A 26,388-nucleotide genomic window follows, 5' to 3' on the forward strand; every position below is an offset into this window, starting at 1 on the left:
TAACTACTGCATGTAGGTTATGATCCAGTTATGTAAATCACAAAATTCTTTATAACTATTTAAATCTAAATCTAAAATACAATCTTTTCCTATTCTTTAAGAAATTGAAAGACATGATCTGAATTCACAAGAAAAATAAATTACTATGTCATGAAAAATAAGCCACTACTAGAATCAGAGGATTAAGTGAAAAATTTACCTGAAAGAGCAGTGTTGGCAGGAGTATGGTCGCATATCTGTGTGTGTGCGAATGTGTTTCTTGAGCATGGACGGCTTTTTACACCGAATTTCACACACACCACACACATAGCGCCCTCGGCCCCTTCCTCGTACATAGGTGTAGTCCTCATCACTTTTGAAGCCACCTTCAAAGATTTTAATCCGTTTGGCTTGACTGCCTTCACCTCCTGTAGTGCTACTACAACTACTACTATTGCTGCTACTACTACTGCAACTGTTATCAACATCAATTTTGGCCTCTACACATGTCTGCAGCTCCTCTTCCTTCTCATCAGCAGATTCCACCTTTACTTTGGAATTAACATCAACAAAAGTTTCTGGTCTTTCATCATCAACCAATCCTGTCATTATGTTTTCTAGCCTTTCAACTTTGTTCCCACCTATAGTAGCTGGATCAAAGGGCTTGGGGTCCACATCTTTTGTCTTTTGGTTTTTTGTCTCTTTTGCATTTTCTTTCCAATATGAAGCCTGAGTAGTAATCATTTCAACCTTCTTGTCTCTAGCAATGGTATATGCACGGTTGTAAGTGCACGAGGAGTAGAGCCCCATGGCTTCTGATGGGGTGAGATTGAAGGGGTTATCATCTGCTGGTTTCCTTGGCTGCCAGTTGGAGTACATGGAGAGTTTGGGATCTGTTGACTGGGGAACATACATGGGCTGTGGCCGGTATATACAACAAAAATAGGACTTTGTGGAAACTTTCAAACCAAGATATGTGTATGCTGAGCCATTAAGGAAGAGCTGCCCATAAGACTTTCTGGGCCTTGGAGTGTCAGGACTCACAAGTGTGGTGCCAATCAATGCTAATGAGGACTTTGGCATAAAAGGTTGAGGTTTCAGAGCCAGTGAGTTGGGACGCTTACGTGGAACTAGGAACTTGTCATCATCTCCTGACATACCTACTGGCTTTGGCAACTTCTCTTGTTGCTGAGCAGTCTTAGATTTACTGTCTTCAAGAGATGGGGAAATTGTAAAAGAAGGGTGCACAACCATATGAGATGTTTTGGTTACTGATGGAGGCCTGGGACTAATTACTTCAACCCAAGATTGTGGGGAAGGAACAGTTTTTGCAGTTGTCTTTCCATGTTGATACTGCTGCTTTTCCCTTCCTTCTGTAGGTTCCCTTCTTCCACTCATCCCTTGAGTATCTCTTGTAGTAACAGTTAAATCCCTTGGATTACTGCTACTGCTATCATATCGATTCATTACTTTATCCCTTGGTTCATTAAGTGGAATGGTATTATTGTATTGGGTCTCCCTAGGATAATACGAATTGTCCTTGGAATTCACTTTTATGTCCTTTGAGTCTCCCTTTAAATCCTTGGGATTTGTATTCATAGTCCTACTGTTGACTACGTGTGCTTCTCTACTATCTCCATGAACATTTCTGTTCACCATATGTATTTCTCTAGTATCTAGGTGCACAACCCTACTTATGGTAACTTCATGGCCCTCTCCATGCACATTCCTATTGCTTGAATGCACTTCTTTACTTCCATGCATAACTCTGGTTTCAGAATGTGTATCCCTCCGTCCAATACTAATGTTCCGTGAATCTGCAGGAATGTCCCTTGCATCTGCCTGCCCACTTCCTGTGAGAGGATGTATATTTCTGTGATCTGTATGAATATTTCTTGGATCTAAATGAGTACTTCTGTGATCTGTAGGAATATGTCTGGGATCTGTTTGAACATTTCTCATATCATGCACAGTTCTGTGATCTGAATGTATGCTTCTAGGGTCTCCCTGAACAACTCTAGGCTCTACAGGCATATTTCTAGGATCTGTGCTGACACTTCTTGGACCAGAGTGGGCATTTCTAGGATCTCTTTGAACAGAGTGTGGGTCTACATGCATATTTGTGTGATTTGTTTGCCTTGAATCAGCATGTATATTTCTGACATCAGAGTGTGCATTTTGAAGGTCTGTAAGTGTAGTTCTAGGATCTGCATGTGAGCTACGAGCTTCTGAATGCACACTCCTTGAATTTGCATGTGTACTTCTGGGATCTGTGTGTGTATTTCTTAAATGAGATGGTAAAGTTCGGGGATCTACATGTGTATGTCTTGGGTCTGAATGTGAATTTCTGGTTTGTATGTTTCTTGAATCAGATTGAATGTTCCTTGGATCTACATGTGGATTTCTAAGTTCATTATGTGGAATCCTATGCTCCATATGTGCATTTCTAATATCTGTAGGTACATTTCTCATGTCACCATGTACATCTCTTAGTTCTCCATGTGAATCCCTTTGGCCACTACCAGTATTCATATCTCTTGGTTTTGAACGCAGTTCTTGATGATCTCTTGTGCTTGCAGCTCTAATACTACCTTGGCCTTCTCGAAAGCTTGAATGCATGTCTTTTGTATGAACTGTGTTCATAGTATGAGACATATTAACATCCTTTGGACTAGCACAAGTCTCTCGAGGACTTGCAGATTCCCTTATATTTGACTTTTGGGCATGATCTTTGTTGGGACTGACACAATTAACTGAAGATGATGGAAAGGTTTGACTGGAAGCAACTATGCTAGGTGGCGTCAGGATAGAATTTGCCTGAGAATATGGGCCTGGTATACCTGGTACATAGGGCACAGCTTTATTCTCCCCTGTCCCAACCATAGAGTGGCTTGGCACTTTTAGGAACATCTTACAAGACTCAGAGTCTTGGTCTCCTGGTACCTGCAAATGGGATGAGGACTGAGATGGATGATGATGGAGTGGGGACATAGTAGTTCCCGGGGAATGAACACTTTGCGGCATCACTCCAGGAGGAAAAGCCATTCCACTGTGAAGAAGGGACGGATGATCTGGGTATGGTGAAAAAGAAATGGTGCCAAGGCTTGGGGCAGGAACATTTGGGATAGTTAATGGCATTTGCACATTAGATAGGAAATGGGAAGGAACAGGAAAGTGGTCCATGCGGTACACACTTGATAAGCTGCTTACTATGGGAAAGGAACTTTGAGGTGGCATAGCCACCTCATGGTCTTGCCCTGCTGAAGTAGAGGTGGCAATGCTTGTTGTGGTCTTTGTAGATGTGGAAGAGCTTGTCTGACTGTCAACTTGGACCATTGTACCACCAGAATGAAGCCCAGATTTGGCAATTGTCACAACCACAGAAGTGGGAGGTGATGTGGTCATAGGAAGCCTAGGCAAGACAGCACCAGACAAATGCTGTGTGGGAATTTGAATATCAAGTGTAGGACTGGCCTGCTTGCTTGGATCTATTTTCATAGTCTTGTACTCATTGCCTTCACAAATTTGCACTTCCCCACCAAAGAAGTGGTTTGACTGCTTTTTGTTTATATCATCCAGACTTCTTGACCCAGAATCTGTTTTGATGTTTCCCTTCCCTTTGGGGGAGAACAATGTTGGAGAAAGGAACATCGATCGATCCTGACCACTATAGTCAACCTCCGACATCCTTCTCCTTTTAGAGGGAGGAGAACCTCTTCCTACATTCCCTTCAGTTTTCAATGGACTAGGAGTGGCATCACACCGAATTCTTGGTTCTTCATCAGATCCTCGCCGTGTGGATTCCCCTGATGATCCCCGAGAAGAGCAACGATCATACTCGAGGCGTTCAGCTCTGCCATGCGGATCACCAGCTACATCTTGTTCTGTAGCCCATCGACAGCTTTCGTTGCTTTTGATGGAGTCAGGGGTGCCTCGCTCACTACCAGAACCACCACCGTGCATGGCAGCATAAAGGCGATGAGGATGCTCCACTCCTTCTGGTGGTCTAGGTGAACAAGAGCTTAACACTAAAGATGAGGCTGTGGCTATACTATTAGCTTTGCTACCATCATTAGGTTGGTCTCCGCTCCCACTACGGGGTGTTAGCAGAAGATTTTTAATGACTGAACCTTCAGGATTTTGTGGATGATTGTGCACAGCTGTTGGGTCTACCGAGATTGATCCCCGAAATTTTGGGCATTCTGGGTAGCTTCTTTTTCGTACCCCCTCAGCCTGAGCACTTTCTAAAAGTGGTGATGGGGATGAGGAGGAGGAAGAGGAAGAAGAGGAGGTAGATCCTTGAGATGATATGGAAGTTTTGGAAGCGCTGTGCATTGATGAGGTGTGAGCAATGGGAATATAGGTTTGTGCTGAAAGACTGGGACTATTAGCAGCATGAACATCTTCCAGCACTGCTTCTGTTGTTAAGGACTGGCTACGGTCCCTCATTGCTGCCGAGTGTTGTTGCTGTGCACTAATAGGTAGTCTGGATGCACGGCTACTTACATCTGACGAGAGGCTGTAGCGACGATTCTTGGGTCCAACAGATCCTTCACCTTCACTGGATGATCCTCCTAAGCTAGATTGTCTTCTGTACTTCTTAGACCAAAGTGGGTTATGAGTCTCCACAATGGCTTGGTTTTCGGATATGAGTTTAGTTATGTGCTGACCAACCACCTCTGGGCTAGGAGACTTGATACCTTTCCACATTCCAGGTGCTGTGGCCTGAAACGTACTGGATGATGATGATGATGATGAAGAGGAAGATGAGGAGGAAGAACGACGGCCATTGGCTCCGTCATCCTTCCTAAATGTGGAAAGTCCCTCAACAACAACATTTTTGTTGTTGAGGTGACTGACAGCCACCTGAGGTAGAGGTGAATTGGGTGTAGAGGAGAAGCTTGGTGTAGGCTGCTGATATGTTCCAACATCTGATTGTCTTCTGTCCACAAAATCCTGAGATACAGACTGATGTCCAGAGTGAACACTGGTATATGCTGTGGAGGACCAGGAGGGAGCCCTTCCAACCTTGTCATCATCAGGCTCCTCTTGAAAGGAATATTGAGCTCGAAATTTAGGCTTATATGGCCCTCTGCCTCTTGATTCTCTAGCAGTTTCCTCACAGTTCTTTTCTTTTCCATCATGGCACCTGGGTACATCACTTATGACACCACTCTTGCACTTTGGCACCGAGAGGTCAGTTGGCTGGCTGGTGTTTTGTGCACCTTGCTTGCTAAGCCAAGCTTTCCTCTTGTCCTCTTCATCCAGTTTACCATCACGACAGTCTTCTTTCACCTGCTCTGTAGTTTTTTCAGATTTTTTGTTGGAAAGAGTGCCATCAGGCTGGAAGGCTTGACTGCGGGACTTAGTTTGCCTGGAGTGATTGTGGGTCTTGGGGGCACCACTGCATTGTTGGCAAGCATAGGGGCGTTGGTTAGTGCGTGCACGCTTCTGTTTATCCTGGGTAGCAGGTTTGGAGCTTTCCTGTCCACAGTAATGGCACTGTTGCTTAACCCCACTACCTCTACCCAAGTCTTCTTGTGTGTCTGGTGAGGGAAACCCATTAAAATCTCTTCTGTCCCATGATGGGTCCTTAGTAACTCCAGCAGTAGCAGCACCTATAGAACTAGGTGTTGGGTCCTGTGTCTGGTTACTGGATAAGCTAACAATGCTTGTGGTGGTGGTGATCCCTGTAGTGGGAACAGAGAGTGCCAACTTGCGCGTGGCATCATTGTCTCCCCTCTTGAACTTCTTGTGTGCGTAAGTGAGATCTGCTGTGGTGGTCATGGAGGCCCCACACGTAGTAATCACACCCATGGGACGCATGCGTGGACTAGTCCGGCCAACCTCTGCATTGCCCCCATTGGTGTGTCAAGGTCGGAGTCCCTCCACAACAATGTCTGTCATCTGAAATATGAAAAGCAGTATTACTAAGAGAATACACGAATTGTCAAAAGACAGAATAAGAATAAATATTCAAAATGCATCTGCTTAATAGAAGACATACTAAATGGAAGCATACATGAATTTGAAGCTAGGTATAACTAGAGTGTAAAAGACAGAAACCTAAAAGCATTGCTCTTTTCCTGTGTACTACAACTAGGGAGGTACACACATTCAAAGGGTGGTGGTGTTGTTACAGTCAGTGATTTCCAGAGCTGGGTGTGTTCCTCAGTGCATCTCTCAGTGTCCTGACAAACACATATATAGTAAGGACACTGAGGGATGCACCTAGGAACGCACCCAGCTCAGGTGATTTCCATCTATATTTGTCTAGAGAACCTACAACAACTACCTACAGTGATAGTTCTGTGAAATGAATGTCAGATAAAATAATCTCCCTGCTGCCTGTTTTCATAACCCATCAACATCATCATCTCCAAATGGAAGTGCAGCCCTGAAGGGCAAATGTGTAGTCTCCAGTTTAGACCAAGGGTTTCTTTCAACTTCAACAGTATTTCCTCCATCTTTTCACACAAAGAGAGTGGATAACTAGCAACTAGTATTTCCTCTACCTTCTTTTTTACAAGAAACATTGATGAAAGGCAACTGCACTCCTACTACTATAAGCTGGTCACAGAGTCATTCACAATACAAGAATTCAGAATTTTTTCAACAGGAGGACCCAAGGACCATTACTAGCCATAGAGCTGTTGTTACTCAGTGAAACTTCAGGTAAAAATTTGTAGTAGCATTAGTTATAGTAGTAGTGCTAGTAGAAGTAATACTCACTTTGTTGGTGAAAGTGCAGGTGTCAACAAGCACACGCATCCTAAAGGGTTTCCACCTGGAAAAGGAAAATTAATAGGTATTAGAGTCCATAAATGTCAATTATACATTCTACTACAGGAATATAACTTTGTTTAGACTGAAGCCTTGTTTAAATGTGATACTCAATCATTTCAGCAACTTGGAAAATAAAAATTCCAACTGAAGGTATATGTACATTTAAATATTGTTTAATAAGTTACTTAAAATATCAGAACATACATACATACATACATACATATACCAAGGCTTTTTCCCCCTTACAAGGGGGGTAGCCAAAAAGAAAAAGGCATAAAATCCTTCCCACCCATTCCATCCCTGAATACACTCCACACCCCTCCACCCTCCCTCTTATCTTAGCACCTCCTGAATGACGGGTCATCCCTGCACCTTGTCCACTGCCCTGGGTCAGAGGCAGTGTCGCAAGACACAGCACATCCACAGCAAGGCCGCTTCATTAAATCGGCGACCCCCCCCCTCTCCGTCCCCCCATTGCATAAAATGAGAGGACGGGGAGAAATCCCTTCGGGCTGCGTCAAACTTTGCTCACACATACACCTCACCCCCCATTCCACCTCATGCTATCACAACATCATCCATATACAACCATTCTCCATTCACCCCTGTCTTCTGTCCTCTCCCGTCCTTCCTCAACAGACATTACCCTCTTCCCCAAAGCCCCCTTCACCTCATCCATCCATCTCATCCAAGGATGCCCCCTCATGTTCACTCCCTCCACATCTGCCTTCCACACCTCTTTTACTAGTCTTTCTTCACTCATTCTTTCCATGTGTCCAAACCATCCTAATACTCTTTCATCAACCCTATCTCCCAACTCCCTTTCCACCCCCGTTGTCCTCCTCACCTCCTCATTTCTCACTCTATCTAGCCTAGTAACCCCCATCATACTTCTCAGACACCTCATCTCAAACACATTCAAACTCCTTCTCTCTTCCTCTCTTATGTTCCATGTTTCTGCCCCATACAGAACATAATTTCATATTTTCATATGCTATAGAACATCTGGTCTGGCAAAAATATTAAACTATGTTCTTATGGCTTTCAATTTCATTCCATACTTCATGTGAAATTATCAAACAAGACAATATGTCCTACTCCCTCCAACCACATGAAGAGAGGGAGGGAGGGAGAGACACGTGTATTTACCTAGTTGTATTTACCTAGTTGTATTTTACGGGAAGGGGAGCTATGCTCGTGGGGTCCCGTCTTCATATCTCATTTTATCTAAACTATTTTTAAATTCATGTATTGTTTTTGCACACACCACTGTCTCATCTAACTTGTTCCAACTGTCTATTACTCTGTGAGGAAAGCTGTTCTTTTTCAAATCTCTTCTATAGCTGTCTTTTTTTATTTTCTTTCCGTGTCCTCTTGTATTTCTGTCATCCCATTTTATCAGATTCTCTCTATCAGTAATTTCTATGCCTTTCATGATTCTGTAAATAGCTATCAAATCTCCTCTCTCTCTTCTTTGCTCTAGTGTCTGTAGTTCAAGTTTTTCTAGTCTCTCTTCATATGATAGTTTTGAGAGTGTTGGTGCCAATTTTGTAATTGCTCTTTGTATTCTTTCAAGTTTTTTTATACATTTTTTTGTACTTGGTGACCATATCGTTGCTGCATATTCCAATCTTGGTCTTATCAGGGTGATTAGGATTTTCTTCACCATTTCTTCATCCAGGTATGTAAATGCAACTTTGATTGTTCTTATTAAATTATAAGTTTCTCCAAAAATCTTATTTATATGTTTCTCAGGTGACATATTATTCATAACAATGACTCCCAGGTCCTTCTCATTTTCTACTTTTTTTATTCCTTCTTCTTCCAATTTATATGCTCCTGTTATTCTGTTTTTGCTTTTTCCAAATTCCATTATACTACACTTTTTTGTATTGAACTCCATCTCCCACTTCCTACTCCATTCCTGTACTTTATTTAGATCTCTAGTGATTCACAATCTTCTTCAGTTTTCACTCTTTTCAGTAGTTTTGCATCATCTGCAAAGAAGCTCATATAGCTTTCAATTCCTTCATCCATATCATTAATATATATAGCAAACATTATTGGGGCCAGAACTGTTCCCTGCGGAACACCGCTTATTACTTCATCCCATTTTGAGTGCTGGTCTCTTATCACTACTCTCATTTTTCTTTCTTGTAAAAAGTCTTCCATCCAATTTAGTAGTTTTCCCTGTATTCCTCCTTCAGTTTCTAATTTCTTAAGCAACTTCTTATGTGGTACTTTGTCAAAAGCTTTCTTTAGGTCTAGAAATGCACAGTCCGCCCATCCATCTCTTTCTTGTATTATATCTATTAGCCTTGAATAGAAACATATTAAATTGGTGACACATGATCGTCCTTGTCTGAATCCAAATTGCCTTGGATTTAACACTTTGTTTTTTTCTAAATATTTTACCCATCTACTTTTGATAATTCTTTCACAAATTTTTGCTATTGTACTTGTTAGAGAGACTGGTCTATAGTTGGTAGGTTCTTCTTTATTTCCTCCTTTATATATAGGTACTATATTTGCTTTTTTCCAATCTTCTGGAACTTTTCCTTCTTTCAAGGAACTGTTTAGTATGCTATGTATTTTGTCTGCCAGTTCATTCCTGCATTCTTTCAGTATCCAGTTTGCTATTTCATCTGGTCCATGCAATTTTCTGACATCAAGATTACTCAAGTGTGTTAATATTTCATTCTTTGTTACTTCTATTTCTTCCATAGGGGGGACTTTCTCTTTCCATTCGTTCTCTTCAGGTTGTATGTTCTCCCTTGTAAACACTGATTTAAAATGTTTGTTCATAATTTCCGCCATTTCCATTTCCTCAGTGTATTCAACTCCCTCTTGTCTTAATTTCTCCAAGTGTGTGCGTGTGTGTGTGTGTGTGTGTGTGTGTGTGTGTGTGTGTGTGTTTGTTTGTTTATTTACCTAGTTGTATTTTACGGGATGAGAGCTATGCTCGTAGTCACCCATTTTTGTATCTACACACATCCAGTTTGCTCTTAAAATCATGTATAGTTCTGGCATTCACTGTTTCTCTGTTCAGTTTGTTCCAGACATCGCACTCTATGTGGAAAGCTATTTTTTTCAGGTCTCTTCTGTAACTGTCTTTCTTTAGTTTCTTTTTGTGTCCTCGTTTCTCTTCTGTCCCACTTTAATAAGTCGTCTCTATCGAGAACTTCCATCCCTTTCATAATTCTGAAAATGGTCAACAAATCGCCTCTTTTCCTTCTCTGTTCTAGTGTTGACAACTGTAATTTCTCCAATCTTTGTTCATATGTCAGATTTGACAGTGTGGGTGCCATTTTTGTCACTGCTCTTTGGATTCTTTCTAATTTTCTTATGTTCTTTTTTGTGCTAGGTGCCCACATTGATACAGCATATTCTAATTTCAGTCTTATCAGTGTAACAATTATTTTTTTAACCATCTCCTCATCAATGTAGTCGAAGGCCACTTTCATTGATCTTAATAAGTTGTAGGTCTCTCCAAATAATTTACAGGTTTGTCAGGTGTCAAGTCACTTGAGATGTTTACTCCTAGGTCCCTCTCTTTTTTTGACTTCTTTGTTTCCAATTTTATATTGTCCCAAAACTCTATTTTTACTTTTTCCAAATTTCATTATGCTACATTTTTTTTATGTTAAAGTTCATCTCATATCTCCGACTCCATTCCCATATTTTACCCAGGTCATCTTGCAGCAATCTGCAATCTTCTTCTGTTCTTACTCTCTTGGGTAGTTTGGCATCAGCAAAAAGTTCATGTAACAATTTACTCTTTCATCCATATCATTTATGTATATGGCAAACATTAAAGGAGCCAAAACAGAGCCTTGTGTGATGCCACTTTTCACATCTTCCCATTTTGAATTTTTGTCTCTAATGACCACTCTCATTTTTCTCCCAGTTAAGAAATCCTTCACCCATTCCAACAGTTTGCCTTGAATTCCTCCTATTTTTTCAATTCTACTTATCAATTTTGTGTGTGTGTGTGTGTGTATATATATATATAGGCCATCTGTGTACTGGCCCCATCCCCTTTATAAGGGATTTGGCAGAGTGCACACCCCTACATCATAAACTAATCAGTCCTATCCCTCCCATATCAGCACTTTAGGGTATGGGTTGCCCTGCCCCTCTCACACTGCATGGGTCAAAACAAATGCAGCATGGCACAGCTCTTTCACAGCAGGGTCCAACAGCCACAGCTGGTTTAGCCTCATTGTTTCAGCATATCATGACCCCCCCTTACTCATCCATTCAAAACAAATGAGAGAAAATATATCTTTTTCTCATAGTTGCTAAGAGAGTTTACTGCCACATAAAATCTGGACATATATTTATCTCATTTTCTATCAATCTGCCACAAAGGAGGTAGGGGGAAGTACCTGGACAGCAAGCAAGATGACACTTGCAGTGGAGGCACAATCAAGGTCACCCCATAAGGACTACTGTACTTATGCTCTGAAGGCAATCTGCTGATTTTGCCCCACTTCATAAAAACCATGTACCTATAACGATACTTGATGAAAAGCATAGAACACTAAACACAACTCTAGAAGCTTTAATGTTAAGTTTTGAAACCTCATCTTCTGTGGTGCAACAGAAGGAAGAGCCATCAAGATATCACAGTGCACTGCGTGAGATTACCCTGGTGCCTATGTCTACTGGGATTAACCCATGGGATGCCATATTGCAAATAAGTAAATTACATACATACATACATATACCAAGGCTTTTTCCCCCTTACAAGGGAGGTAGCCAAAAAGGAAAAGGCATAAAATCACTCCCACCCATTCCATCCCTAAATACACTCCACATCCTTCCACCCTCCCTCTCATCTTAGCACCTTCCGGATGACGGGTCATCCCTGCACCCTGTCCACTGCCCTGGGTGAGAAGCAGTGTCGCAAGACACAGCACATCCACAGCAAGGCCGCTTCATTAAATCGGCGACCCCCCTCTCCGTCCCCCCCCCTATACATAAAGGAGAAGACGGGGAGAAATCCCTTCGGGTTGCGTCAAAATTTGCTCACACATACTACCTCACCCACCATCCCCCCGCCCATTCCACCTCATGCATCACAACAATCAACGTATAAATAAATAAATGGGAAGACGTGGGCAGGGAAACCCCTCATCTTCCTTTACCTGTCTCCAAAAAATAACAGAGATAAACACCCAAACAAATACAAAAATAACACCAATAATCACAACAGAATAAATATAAATAAAAGACAGCTGATACTCTCTAGGGAGCCACTGTTTGGCAAGAGCGAAGTTAGGTTAAGACAGGTTAGGGTTATGTTGGGTTAGGCTGTCACAAATAATGATAACATATTGATAATAACTTCTACAAAACAATACGAACATCTCCCTTCAACTTTTTTAAATATTTCACTCGTGATCGATCTCAATATCTTGACCAAACGGGTGTCCTAACGTTTTCGAACGTGTTGATGCATCCGCCCCCTTGGACCCCTACTCCCCTTTTCGCTCCCCCAAAAATGTCCTTTGCAGATGAATATAATCGCCTGGCTGCATTCGGAATAAATAGAAAACGCCACACACTAACTTGGGCTGACTTGAAAGGAATTCGCGTACTTGGGTACCCCCTACCTCTTTTTATTATCTTGCAATGACCCTGAAAACGCGAAAGCGCGAAAACGACGAGTAGTTTGGATCGTGTAGCATCTCTATGCGAGTGCATGTCGTATCGTGAGCACAGAGGTGGCAACTATAAATAGCAACACACATGTGGGCAGGCACAGTGTGCAGGTTCCCTTCGACAGCCGCACCTGCCGAGCTGTCTGTTCTTTGTGCGTGCATCGCCTCGCCAGATACCCCCACTACCCTACCCCCACCCTTCTCGCCCGACCTCCGAGCCCACCTGTTGTCGCTCGCCGCATCCCCCACACCAAGTGTTTCATGAAGCAAGGCTTTCCTCTCTCGTCTCATGCCACTCGCCGCCCTCCTTCGAAGCTGATTATCGAAGGGCGGAGGACTGATCTCTCCTGAGGCAGAGACTTAGAACGCTATGCTGCTCAGAGATCGTCTGGGTAGCTCACTAGAATCCCTGGCTTACAAGCATACACAGCTGATGCACACACGCACGAAAACGCAGCCAATACACACGTAAACAGTCAATGCATACACACACGCAAACGCAGCCGATGCACACACGCACGCAAAGGCAGCCAATACACACACGCACGCAAACGCAGCCAATGCATAAACGCACGCAAACGCAGCCAATGCATAAACGCACGCAAACGCAATGCATAAACGCACGCAGAAGGAACCAATGCACACACGCACGCAAACGCAGCTAATGCACACAAAAATACATAATACTGGATAATATCGAATATATGTATATCAAATTAACTCCTTCCACTATAATATACTGTTGTGCTCGGTAGATATGGTCCACTGCATAACTAAGATATGTGGAGTGTCGAGCGCGTTAAAATGGCCGTGGTTGTGAATGAAACACAAAACCAGTGTGAACAATTCCACCATACTGACTTGGTAACGATACACTATTGCGAGCCAAAAGGACCTTGAATAAATGCCTGGCTGAGTACCTCACGACTACCCTTCATACTTACAAATCCATTTAGCAGCGACCAGAATAGTACAAAATTAGGAATACACTTCACGGCTGAGCTGAACAAGTGTCAGGCGACTCTACATGTTGACGCGTAGAGAGGGGGTGGGGGAGGAGGAAAGCCTGTGGTGTGACCCTCATCTCACGAGAGGTGGGGGATGGGGGAATTGAACAACTCCGCCAAGCCGGTGTCAGTACGTCACCGCCGCCTACTCACGGGGGACACCGCGTAAGTACTCTCGTGTCTCCTTACTCCCTCTACCCCCACTACGCCTCTCCCCAACATAATCCTCTCACTCGCCAGCACTGGGCTGTGCGTGTGCGCTGTCGGTTTTGTCACTCAAAATTAGACCTCTGCGTGCGCGCGGGTGCTTACGTCATGTCGCCGCGTTCTACGCCAAGGTACCATCCCTCTCCTCCCCTCCCATCTCCAGCCTACACACACCGGCCCACCTGCTATGCACCTGGGCCTAGACGCTCGACCGACACGGTTGCAAGTGTCTGGTTTCTGACCAACGCTCTCCACTGCGGGGGAATACCTGAAACCCCATAAAAACGTTATGCTGATACCTTTTTCCGAATTATCCCCATTTTTTTAAGTATTCATTCCTCTCTGCGCATCTGCCTTCATAAAACAAATGTGTAAATTCCGTTGAGAATTATCCTTCAGGGTTTAAGAGTCAACATGAGTCAAGATTTTTGGCCCACGTTTTGAATTAAGTTATATTACTACTGTATATTGTTAATATTTTATTGTGTGAACTTAATAAGTTCCATTAATTATATTGGAGTCAGAATACTAGACGAGCCGATATATATATATATATATATATATATATATATATATATATATATTTTTTTTTTTTTTTTTTTTTTATGGGAAGGCACGTGAAGGGAAGGTTGGGTGGAGTTGGCAGGGGCGCTGTGATGACAGCAGGCTGGGCGGCTTCTCTTAATATTTACATACATTATTAACAATAAATATTGGAAAATAAATTTAAACGTTCTTCCCCTTTTTATGTAAATAATTACACTGTATAAATTAAGCGAGTGGCATTAATAATAGTGATAGTATGGGAGTTTTGATTACTTTGGTAGTATTTTTGTAATGCTTTTTAACAATGAAGTGTTTTCTAAAATATAATTTCACTTTATGTCGGCGATTTCATGTCCCGAGTAATGTGAGAAAGACCCGATGTGTAAAAGTATTTTCAAAATGTGACACAAATAATAAATCATTGCTTTATCTCCCTAAAATAATAATTTCGATATTTCGCTACTTTTCCTAATTTCTAAGGCATCCCGTAATAATTTCGACCTTACCTCAATATCTCGGGATGATACAGAATCATCGAACACAAAATTGCCGAATTATCGCAAATCTTGAATCACCGTGGGTCGACAGTACCCTCCCTGCCATGCAACATATCGTAGTGATGCGCATGTAAAAATCCATTTGACATCACTATCCACTTGGATGATCACGAATACACTCATTCATCAAACAACACATTTGCATTCATCCAAATAAATAAATCTGTATAATCTTATTCAACTCGGCAGCTTCACCTTGTGAAATAGCCATGACGCAGCAATGCACGGTGAAGATGAAGACTTTGCCACATGTCTGGACCGCCCGCATGCTGCTTCGCGCGTGCTGGGGTAGACGACGCCACTAAACACGCAGTATCCCCAAGCACAATTAATCACAGCACGACCACTCGTGTACTGTTACTGCAGTGATGGAACTAATTCCGTGCCAATTATTGTCACATGTATATTATCGTCTTGCTATCAAAGACCAAGACTGTAGGCGCATCACCAATGCCTTCTACACCTGTTTTGGCAACAACGATCCCGCAAAGACGCTGTGTAGAAATAGTGTTGTACTGCTACCACAAGCCATTAGGAAAAGGACCCGTCGTTAGTTATCAGCTCTCGTGTGAAACGGTGGAGGAAATACAACCGAAGTCAGGAGACAGAGTGTCAGCTCCTTGGGTCTCTACCTTCAGGGGGAGGCGAGGATGCTGACGGGATTAGTAGATGGGCGGGGTGAAAATGCTCTCTGACGTACGTCTCGTAGGGTCACCGCTAGCTGACACCCGCCATTGGTCCCAGTGTGAAGTCACACTGAGTTTATGTAATTCGATTTATACACAATCCTCAACATAATGAAAACATAACATGACGCCATTACTGTCTAGTGATGTAATGCCTGGTTAAAGACCGCTGACGAGGCAACAGATAATGGGCTAACCTTTTTGCGGCGTTTTCTTTTACTTTTATCAAAGCTGGCGCCAGTCGATTTTAATCAACATAAAGTAGGGAGAGCACCCCCGCTGGGAGATTCATATCATAGTTGTCTACGGAGTATATCTAACCCAAAGGAATACCTAGTCATCAGGTGGTTAAAAAACTTCGTCGGGTGGAAAATAATAGCAAATAATTCCACATATTCGATACCAGATTAAAATTAATCAGTCACACTATTATGACGAGAAAAGGGGACTTGTCACACACAAATGTAAGTCGTTAAGGGCTCTTTTTTAACCTCAATATCAATCAGTTTCTAGCCTCTGACCTTCCTCCAGGTGATCCGCGGCCCCCAGGTAACCAGAATGACCGTTGCATTGTTCCACTGGTGGTCGTTACCAAAGACGTTGATAAAAAAAAATACTGTACTTTTATCAGTTTCCCACTGACATTAAAGACCGTACCCAACACCAGCACACAATAGAGAGATCCCAGGTTTTACAATGCAAGGTTGGCTAAAAACTCTCAATAAAACTCAAGACATCTGGGAAAAAAAACAACTGATCCCTCTCTTTTCTTAGCAGGTGTTACGGGCTACAACACCCCCTCCCAACTTCACCCAATCGACCTTCTGTTCTCGCCTTTTTGTCTTTAGTCCTTTACACTCACTCCAAACCTCACTAGTTCTGTCATAGTTACATCATCCTAGGTTCTCATTTTTCTAAACGTGTTCATTCTCCCACCTTTCCTTTACTTTCCAGTCTGCCTTCCTTCCGCATCTACTCCTAACATCTCAATATATATATATATATATATATATATATATATATATATATATTTTTTTTTTTTTTTTTTTTTTTTTTTTTTTTTTACATGATCATTCTTACTACTAAATATCTGGTTCACTCCTTCACGGTCCAATTTCCTCTTACATTTTTTTTCTTTTTTTATCCTCTGTTCTCAGTCCGTCAAAGGCTCTCCTTGGCAGATAAAAACTTTGTATTGTGTACTTTCCGAAGGCAATTTTCTCTTGGCCTTTCATATCTCAGCTGCCCGTGAGAGGGGGGGGGGCGTTTATGTAAACAGGAAAGTGACAAAAACTTGTGGAAAAAGATTACCACTGGCCTTGTGAGTGCTGTCATCTCCGTTATATTTTCCCATTGCTTTTTACTTATCATGATCGGGGTGGAGGTTCGATAACAATAAATATACAATTTAAAATAATTATTCTACCATCCTACTGAGCTCCGTTAATAAATGAAAAAAAAAAAAAAAACGAAACAAAAACCTAACGAACCACGGTTCTTTCTTCCATCTCGGAGTCTGCTTCCCGTCTTTCCATGAAGATCAACACATCTTTCTTCTGACACCATAATACAATTCCGTCTACTTGTTCTTAATGTCCTAATGCCAAACTTTATGCTTGTTTGTAATGTTCCTTTTCTACACACTACGTGGTAGTAGCATCCATGTGGCCACGTCACCAATGATTCAATGCACAACCCCCCCCCTTCAGTATATTTCCCTGACTCGCTAATTAGTTCCGAGTCGCCTTCAATATGTAGGTGTCATTCTGCATGTCCATTTATGCAACTTGGAGCGGCTCGTGGACATCGTGTTACAACACCTCATTCTTCTTCCACTCCAACCATTCAACTCGACCTACCCAAGCACCGCCTAACCTTGGCCATCAACACACAAGTACTTACGAGGGTTTCCTTGATCTTATGTGGAGCTTGGAGGGTGAGGAGAGGTCTTGCTGACAACGGCAAGGATGACGACAGGGTGACCTGAGTGTGCAGTGACAATGAGACGGGTAGAACAGACTGTGACGACTGTGGAAGGTAAGGTTTAGGGTCGTGCTGGGTCACTTGGAGGTGGTGGTTGTTGTGCTGGAGATGGCAGTAGTGGTGACGTCAGCAGGGGGTAAATTTGGCGGCAGAGGAGGAGGAGGAGGATAGGGAGAGACGTAGTAGGTGGCAGACGACGGAAGTGCTCAAGGTTGAGAAAGAGGTGGAGGAAAGGGGGGACTTTAAAAAGGTATACCAAGGTGTCGAATGTTTACAATGGTGGCTGGTCAATTAGATCTGAGGAGGAAAAGTGCTTGTACCAGGGCGTGGAGGGAAGTGTGAGAGTGTGAGGGGGTCGGGAGAGGAGAGGAACTGGAGGTGACGACAGTGGCGAAGGCGGTGGTGGACGAGGAGCTCCAGCAGCCACGCAGACGTTTCTGGCTGCCCCCTGCCGTCACATCTGCAAGGCCAAACGACATGTCAACAATGTCTGCCTCTGCGAGCTGCCGAGGGACGAAAATACTAAACAGTTACAAGAAGGAGCTTGGCACCATGCCCCCTTCCCCTTTCCACTTATACCCGTAAACAAAGAAGACAGATGGACACTGACTACGGCTGCCTGCCTAACTTCCTGACGAAGGAAACTACCTGACTGTCTACCTGCAGGTTATCTCCCTTCTCCCCGACCCGAAGTTGAAAAATCAGTCTCAAATGCACAATTGTTCAGACTCCCGTATCTCGTTCTTTCCCGTCTACTTGCCTGGCCGCAGCAGCCCGACCCAAACGGATCATTTTACAAAGGAGAGAGAGAAAAAGAGAATCCGCACAAACAGGCCGTGACACATGCAGGTAAGCACAAATACCCACCTACGCCCACACCCACATTCTCATTACTCGCGCTTGCTACACTTGAACTACAAAACGATGGAATGCAACAATGCACGCACGCACACACACACAAACACATGCGCCAGGACACACGCTTATTTTGTTAGTGCCATCACCCCCCCCCCTCTTCCATCGTCCCAACCCCCTTCCTGGCATCCTGCCCAGCACCCTGACCCATCTCCCATGCCAACCCCCCACCCCACCCCTCCCTCACTGCCTGCTAGCCTGCCTACCTACCTTGCCCAATTTATTTTAGGGTAAAGCGTACCCACACATATCCCTAACCGTTCTTGTATGCATGCACCCAGTAATTACGCAAAACAAGGTTAATCTTAATTGATACATACAAATATGTAAGTACGCGCATATGCATCGTGAGGCTGACAGAACATACAGTACATTCCTGTATGAGCACCCCCCAAAACACATGTACACCTCTCCTAACTTGTACCCTTTTCATATCTTCCTTTCGCAAATCTGTTCTTCTTTTTTTCAACCACATGCCTACCCCTCCCTACTACCCGCACCACCTGCTCTTTTGCTCCCACGCCATCGCTGTCACACTCGACGCATTCTCTCTCTCTCTCTCTCTCTCTCTCTCTCTCTCTCTCTCTCTCTCACACACACACACACACACACACACACACACACACACACACATATATATATATATATATATATATATATATATATATATATATACTAGCTGAATTAATTAATAAAAGCTTTCTGTCTGTATCCACCATGGGTAATGACTCTTGAAGAAGCAAGACAGAAACAGTGTTGAGTGACACAAACATGGCTGGAAACACTAGATAGTCTCACGGAATGACGGGTTCTCAAACTGGTTACTTTAAGAGAATGCAAGGAACAATTGCAACAACGCAGAGACGACAGTGAGTCCCACCCAGGGCTTGAAAGTCACTAATACTGAAAGCCGTTACTTTCCCCCTTGAGCAAAAGCATCTTGTGTGCACGCGTGCGAAAGGTTACAGCACTGATCCAGAGGTCGGTCAATACATAAGAGCCCCGAGCTCTCATCTAGATAAAAAGTAGATCGCATGTTCAGCACGTGATCCAAGGTAATAGTGAATTTATCCACATTGACGCACACACACAGTCAGCTCCAGAAGAAAGCCCAAAAAATGTGGAATGCAGCATGAATGCAATGGAAGGCCGCTGCAAAGGTGGCGGGGTTGCTGTTGCTGTTGCTGCTGCTGCCCAGAAGAGTGGAGTCGAGAGAGGGTGGAGGAGAGGGGGAGGGAAGGGAGAGGCAAAGGATGGATGGGGCCGGGAACGGGGAGGGGGAATGGGGTTATCGGCGATAAAAGTGATTCAATACAAGAGAGGGAAAAAAATGTTGTGAAGGGGCGCCAATGGTGGAGGAGGAGGAAGAGAAGGTGGGGGGCAAGTCAATGGGGGAAGACAGACGTGAGTAGGGAGCGAGAGCGAGGCAGAATTAGTCTGGAACAGGGTATCCTGGGGTAGACGAGGAGAGGGAGCAAGGGAGAGCTGTGACGCACAGAGTGGTAGAGCAAGACTGAATGGGGACAAAGGCAGAGGTTGGTCTCAGGACAATGAGCATGAAGAATTTACGCTTGCAAAGGGGAAAAAAGGGGGCGAATTGTAATTCGTAGGATAATACTGCGTCGCAGTGGCGGAGTCAAAGGTGGGGAATGATTAGTTTCCCCTGCTATGTGATTCTGGTCCATAAGGTACACCTAAAAATGACTAAATTTCCTTCCCCATTCTGGGAGGGGAGATGGAATAGGAGGTGGGATGCAGAACAGGTGAAGGGGAGGAGGGTGGTCAAGATGAGAACTGAGATGGAGAAAACGGATAGGTTGGGAGGAGTAAGGTACGAGATGGGGTTGGGGACGTAGTGAGGGCGTTTGGGGGTGAAGATCAATGTGAGAAACTGAAATTGGATTTAAAATTGAAGCAGAGAGAGAGACTGAAGGAGGACACGTCTTAACTCGTGGAAATTTAGTAACAGGGACCACTCCCTCTTCCCATCCTCACCCCTACGACCCTCGCCATGTCTTCATGTCGAAGATTCCTGCCTAATTGTCACGCTATGTTCTTGCCCCCCTCCCCACCAGTGGCTGTCACGCGAGCCAACGTCACACAGTGTCGCTCGTCACGTGTTTAGGTTACGTTTTCCTAATTGCGTTCTCATGTTACTTCATGCCCTTTGTGACGTAGACTTAGAAGTGTGTTTGTTCCTTTGTTACGCGGGAGCCTACATCTATGCCCGTTCCTGTAATGTGATATCAAATGCGTAGCTTATCCCACATGACTATCTCACGTCGTCCCTTGTGTGGGTGTGGGTGTGGATGCTGTGAGGGTGTGTGATGACAAAGTGAGAGGGAGCACGAGAGTAGGTGTTCCGAGTATGAGAGTGGGTGGTCGAAAGTGCATGAATGAGCACGAGGATGAAATGTAGTTTTTAAAAAGGATGACGTCATGCACGACGGTTACGGTTTATTCGCCGGACGTTACTCTGGGAGAAACGTGACGTCACGTGGAGTGACGTGGCTGTGAGGTGCTGTATCTGGTGTTGTGGTTTCATAGCAGCATCGAGCTCTTCATATTTGGTATTCATTGTTGGGTGTACTTCAGTGACTGTCAAAATCAGATGTGATCGTCTTTTCGGTCTCTAGTCACAACTGCTGATGGCAACAAGGTGCATGCGATTCCCGAGAGGTCCTTTCTGTAAACGCTCCACTTCACTCGCGAAATTTCAGAAATCACAGAAAAAAAAACTTCACCCATATCATGACTTCAGTTATATATATGTATATATATATATATATATATATATATATATATATATATATATATTCTCTCATTATTAGTTCTTCCTATTGACGCACTTCTCATGTGCTACTTTTCGATGCAACAATCCCCCAAGGGCAGAGGAGCTGATTACTACCGACGAAAAACACAAACTAAAAAGATATATAAAATGACCAACGATAACTTGCCACTCATGTACGCTGCTCCTCTGAAATACTAATGCCAAACAACTTTATTCAGCTGAGGAGGGGGCTTTAACAAGGTCCTGATCGATCGATATTTTGTTCAGACCAGTGCTCTATTCTAAGCAAAATTGTGATTTCACACAGTGCTTGTCAAAAACAACAATGTAAAGTTGGTCACTGTTTTGATTAAATAACACCTAGCACGAAAAAAATATATATTTCGAAAGTACGAGTAAATGCAGTAGTACACCACATTGATGCAATCAAAATTTTCTAATATTAAGACCATGCCAAACTAATTATTATTATATGATTCTCACTATCGGTTTTCTTTTGATTTTGCAGTGTCGTCCAGTTGTATCCTTGTGTGTTCTTGTGAAACCGATCAGGACTTACGCCTGACCAAGCGGGACTTATAGATATTTGTGTTGCAAAGGCGCGGTTCACACGAACAGCAAAGCGGGAAATAGCCGCCAGGAAACTTGGAACTCTGTGCCTTAACATAGCTCGTATGAACCTAGCTTTAGTGTTATCAGTACTAGATTATGTTGAGTATACCGATGGATTTCTTGCTACTTTGTTGCTTTTTATTTATGCTGGTTTGATGATGCATTGTGTTGTGTTCTCGAGAGGAGTGGGAAGAGGGAGACATGCCAGGGTTTCAGAGCTATAATTAGTCTATTTGCATAACGCTGCTTGGGTATTGCGGTTTCGTCATTCTGGTACTGGGCGGGCTCGACCCTACATGGAGAGCCCTCGTTGCCAAGTCTGATCACCTGTTGCTATGGTATGGAAGCACCCGCTGCGATTGCGCTGGGGCCCTTTGCTCTTTTCTCCGCTCTGCTGATGTACTTAGTCGCATTGTGGCCGTTACCACGACGCCCTCCTTGCGTCCCTGCGTTGTCCCTAAATCGCCGTCTTTTTTATATATATATATAATTTGTGTTTTTCGTTCTACGTCTTTATATTTTTTCGTGTTTAGGTTTCCTGTTACGCACATTTGTGCAAATGTAATGATAAGTAATAGACACATTTAGATGTTTGTAACTGTCGTCCTGACAATATTACGCTACGCAACATGGTCCGTAGCGATACTACTGTGGTGAAGAGAAAGAAGTTTTGGTGAGTGAACTGATTTTACATGCGGCGGGAACCGATATATATATACAGCGTGGGTAGTCACCCGTGGTGCGTAATTACATAATTGCACTGGTTTAGGTTAGGTCGGGTCAAGCAGGGTCGCACTGTCAAAGAACGTCAGGTCGTGAGCGACATGACGCGCGTTCTGTCACGTGGTTATCGTGGTGTGTACAGTTCTATGCCCATAGTGATGTATATCATTCAAGTACGTTCCTGATAAGCGTTATCCAAGCGACGCTCACAATTCAGTTATAACCGGTATATCAAAATATATTAAAATATGCAAACGGGCCAAAGGATTTTTTTTATATGCAGAATTTACCGCCTCAATCCGGAGGATACCTACTAAGTGAATAATAAAGTTTGCTCATAGCCTGAGGGAAAAGTAAAAGGCATTCCTTCAGGCTATGCGTCTAAAACGTTTATAATTCCTTTCCTCGCTTCCTCCCTCCCTTAACCCCCATCCTTCTCTCTAACACTGCACGGCTCATTGAATCGTTCTGGTCTTTGGTGGGGATCAATATGTGGACTGCAACATGTATTTTGTTATGTTCTCGAACGCGAGACTTTTTTCTGATACTGTGTGTATTTACTCTCATGCCACTTAGTCTTGCCATAACGTTCTATGTCGACCTCTGCCTGTTTTAGTTCGCAAACGACTCTCCTTTTTGAGTGTGACATTCTTTTCCCCTACTACCAACTGTGTATGTGTGTGTGTGTGTGTGTGTGTGTGTGTGTGCGTGTGTGTGTGTGTGTTTCTTTCATTTATCTGCTGAAAGTCTTGTGCAATGCCGTCTCGGCAACTTTTGTTTATTCGGAATGTTTCAGTAATTTCATCTCGGTCCTCCACGGTTTCATCGTTGGATAACCGTCGGCGTTCTGACGCCAGCTCTCATTGGCTGATACTACACGATTACGATACTACATTGGCTGACGATTTCCTACAACCCGTTGGGTTGACTCTTGCCGTGAGGCGACGCGCTATTATTATCATTTTATGAAATCATGCTATGACTGGTATCACAGCATTTATGGCCTGTCTACAACTGTCCTACGACATATAATGTTCCCGCTTCGTGACTCCATCGCGTCAATTTGGGAGTTTGCCGTCGCCTTTGTAGGATTCTTATCGTCGTCGCCATTCTCACCGTCGTCGTTCTTGTCGCCTTTATTCATCTGTGTCGTTCCTGGTATGTCGACTTTATTGTTGCCGTCGCTATTTCTTGTTGTCTGTTGTTGTCGCTGCTGCAGCCGTTGTCGCACTGTCGACAACACATTCTGTGCACATGATGCCAACTGTTTATTAGGGTGATAGACCAATGACGTGTCAATTAGACTTCGTTTATGTCTGGTCCCCGCACTTCTTTACACTGGATCCATGCTATCTTGCGTTCTATTGCCGAAATTTATATCCCTGTGACCTTAGTTTGTTACATGCGCTCCATAACCGCTTCTAACATCTACTGACGTGGCCTGACCCTTCTCTTGCCATGCATAAGCGCAGAACGAAGAGTGCGTGCTCTGGGTAGGAAGCAGCTACTGTTACGTCCTGCCGCATGGTGGGGGCGACTGGGCGGTGGAAGGGGGGAGGGGCAATAACCGTCACCGTCCCTGCTACTGTCGTAAAACAGGCTGAACGGCGAGGCTGCTTGGTGAAGCGGAACAGACCACGCTCCACACAAACAGGTGGACAACTCGTGCATGTCAACGTGGGAGAGAAAACTAGAAGGAACATAGTATGCAACCGCAACTATGAGAAGGAAGGAGAGTGCGAGGTGACCGGATACTATGCAAAATTTAATGGAGTGTGATGTAAGTGTTGTGGGAGGAAATGGAGGGTGTGTAGGGGTGCATGGTGAATGAAGTGTGTGTGTGTGTGTGTGTGTGTGAGAGAGAGAGAGAGAGAGAGAGAGAGAGAGAGAGAGAGAGAGAGAGAGAGAGAGAGACGAAACAAAGGGACAACAGAGGTATGGGGAAGCAGAATGTGGCACAGGAAGTACTGGATGACAATACATAGAGGACAAGTATACGATGGAGTACGGATGTATGAGAAAGACACTGAAGGACGACTGGTGACGGAAGGTGTAGTTGAGGTGGTGAAATACGGGGAATTTTATGGTGGGATAAAATGGAGGCAGAAAACAGTGGAATGGGAGTAGTTGTGAGGGATGACATTATGAAAATTTTCAATACAAGTATGGTGATGGAAAAAAGAGGGATTGAGAGCAATAAAAGGGGCATGCGTTGAGAGGTGGACGACGTACAAGTGTGAGGTCATCCTACGATATACGGTGGACCAAAATAAACAGAGGTCCTTCTATGCAATGGAGATATGAAGGCTACTGCAAGATGCAAGGGAGGGGGACATGACCATGTCAAGACTTTGCAACTTTTGCAACCTACCACAGGTGTCATGGTGTTGCAAGCCAAGGGAGGGCAACAACAATCGTGCCCAGGTAACATTCAACTACAACCTTCAGCTATTGTGAAATCCACCATATCACCGTAAATACCAAGACTAGTCCCCAGCATGTGTCCTGGAAAAGTCACGGGAGAAAATGGACTTTACCTAAAGTTTCCTCACCAAAATTGTCTTTCATATTTCTTAAATACTTTCTCTCCCTCCCACCAACACAATAACCACAACGTACACCCCTACACCACCTTACACCATCACCATTGCGACATCCACCAACAAAAGCAAGACTTCTATCTCGCAGATCCTTGGAGCCGTCCGGTCGGGAATCACCGGGAGCCCCCCGGTGACGTCAATGTCGGCATCCCACCTGACCTGCCCTGTCTTGCCCACCTTGCCCTAACCTGGCCGGCAAATAATATACTGTATATGTATATATATATATATATATATATATATATATATATATATATATATATATATATATAAATATATATATATATATATGTGTGTGTGTGTGTGTGTGTTCACCTCGGATCTGCTGCAGCCTCTTTTCGAGACAGCCAGACACCACCCTACGGCAGTGAGCTCAGAGCTCATTATTACCAGATCTCTGGGTAGGTCTGAGACCACTCACACTCCACACACCGGGAATGCAAGGTCACAACTCCTTGACTAACGTCCCGTACCTACTCGCTGCTAGGTGAACAGGGGCTACACGTGAAAGGAGACAAACCCAACTTGTCTCCGCCCGGCCGGGGAATCGAACCCCGGTTCTCCGGCTTGTGAGGCCAGTGCCTTACCAATCCGCCACCGTGTGTGTGTGTGTGTGTGTGTGTGTGTGTGTGTGTGTGTGTGTGTGTGTGTGTACAACACTGAAAGTGTCCCAGTGAATAGCGATACCTTTTTATCAAACACAATGCACTTTAATTCTAAGCCATCAATATCGGGTGTCACTTTTGGAATAACATCCATAATGAAGAGAAAACGAAGGAAATTATGAGAACCTTTAGGTAACCTAGACCTTAACGAGGTTTGAGAGAGAAAAGATATCCACCATCCATGGATAAAAGAAATGGCTTTACTAAAGGACCAAGGACTCGAACCTGGTAAGCCGCGCTCACCAGGTTCGAGTCCTTGGTCGTACCACGTTTCGATTTCTGCATGTTGCCTCCATCGGGACACCCAATGTTGGTGGCTTAGAATTAAAGTGCATTGTGGTTGATAATATATATATATATATATATATATATATATATATATATATATATATATATATATATACACGCACACATACACACAAGGTTTAGTACAACTACGAGTATAGCACGTTCTGCTGAAATCACATCCAATTATTTCTGGGTCTTCCCCCTCTAATCGTATCAGCTCTCTGTGGGAAAAACGAGGCGGGAAATACTGAAATAGCAGAACTCACGACAAAAATCACTATTGTATCGAGGAAGTTCAGTTTTTGATTCCATGTGCTATCTTTGGAGAGTTAAAATCAATACAGTTACGCGCAAATCCCATATTAAGCTGTTAT

At 43.7% G+C, this 26,388-nt stretch overlaps 1 protein-coding gene across 3 annotated transcripts in view; it reads right to left on the minus strand.

Moving 5' to 3' along the window:
* shn (zinc finger protein schnurri) overlaps positions 1–26,388 on the minus strand; it is a 102,174-nt gene that overhangs the window by 14,196 nt on the left and 61,590 nt on the right. For 2 of the 3 annotated variants that reach the window (XM_076188061.1, XM_076188059.1), the window contains exons 2-4: positions 17,337–17,877; positions 6,712–6,766; positions 200–5,886 (exon numbers count right to left, since the gene is read on the minus strand). In XM_076188061.1, the coding sequence (XP_076044176.1) occupies positions 200–5,805 (5,606 nt within the window). In that variant the 5' untranslated portion in view covers positions 5,806–5,886; positions 6,712–6,766; positions 17,337–17,877. The remainder of the gene's footprint in view (positions 1–199; positions 5,887–6,711; positions 6,767–17,336; positions 17,878–26,388) is intronic. The other variant, XM_076188060.1, reaches the window with a different exon arrangement.

This window comes from Oratosquilla oratoria, chromosome 7 (genome assembly GCF_046742065.1).
Source record: "Oratosquilla oratoria isolate Oo_2021 chromosome 7, ASM4674206v1, whole genome shotgun sequence".
NCBI classification, from domain to species: Eukaryota; Metazoa; Arthropoda; class Malacostraca; order Stomatopoda; family Squillidae; genus Oratosquilla; species Oratosquilla oratoria.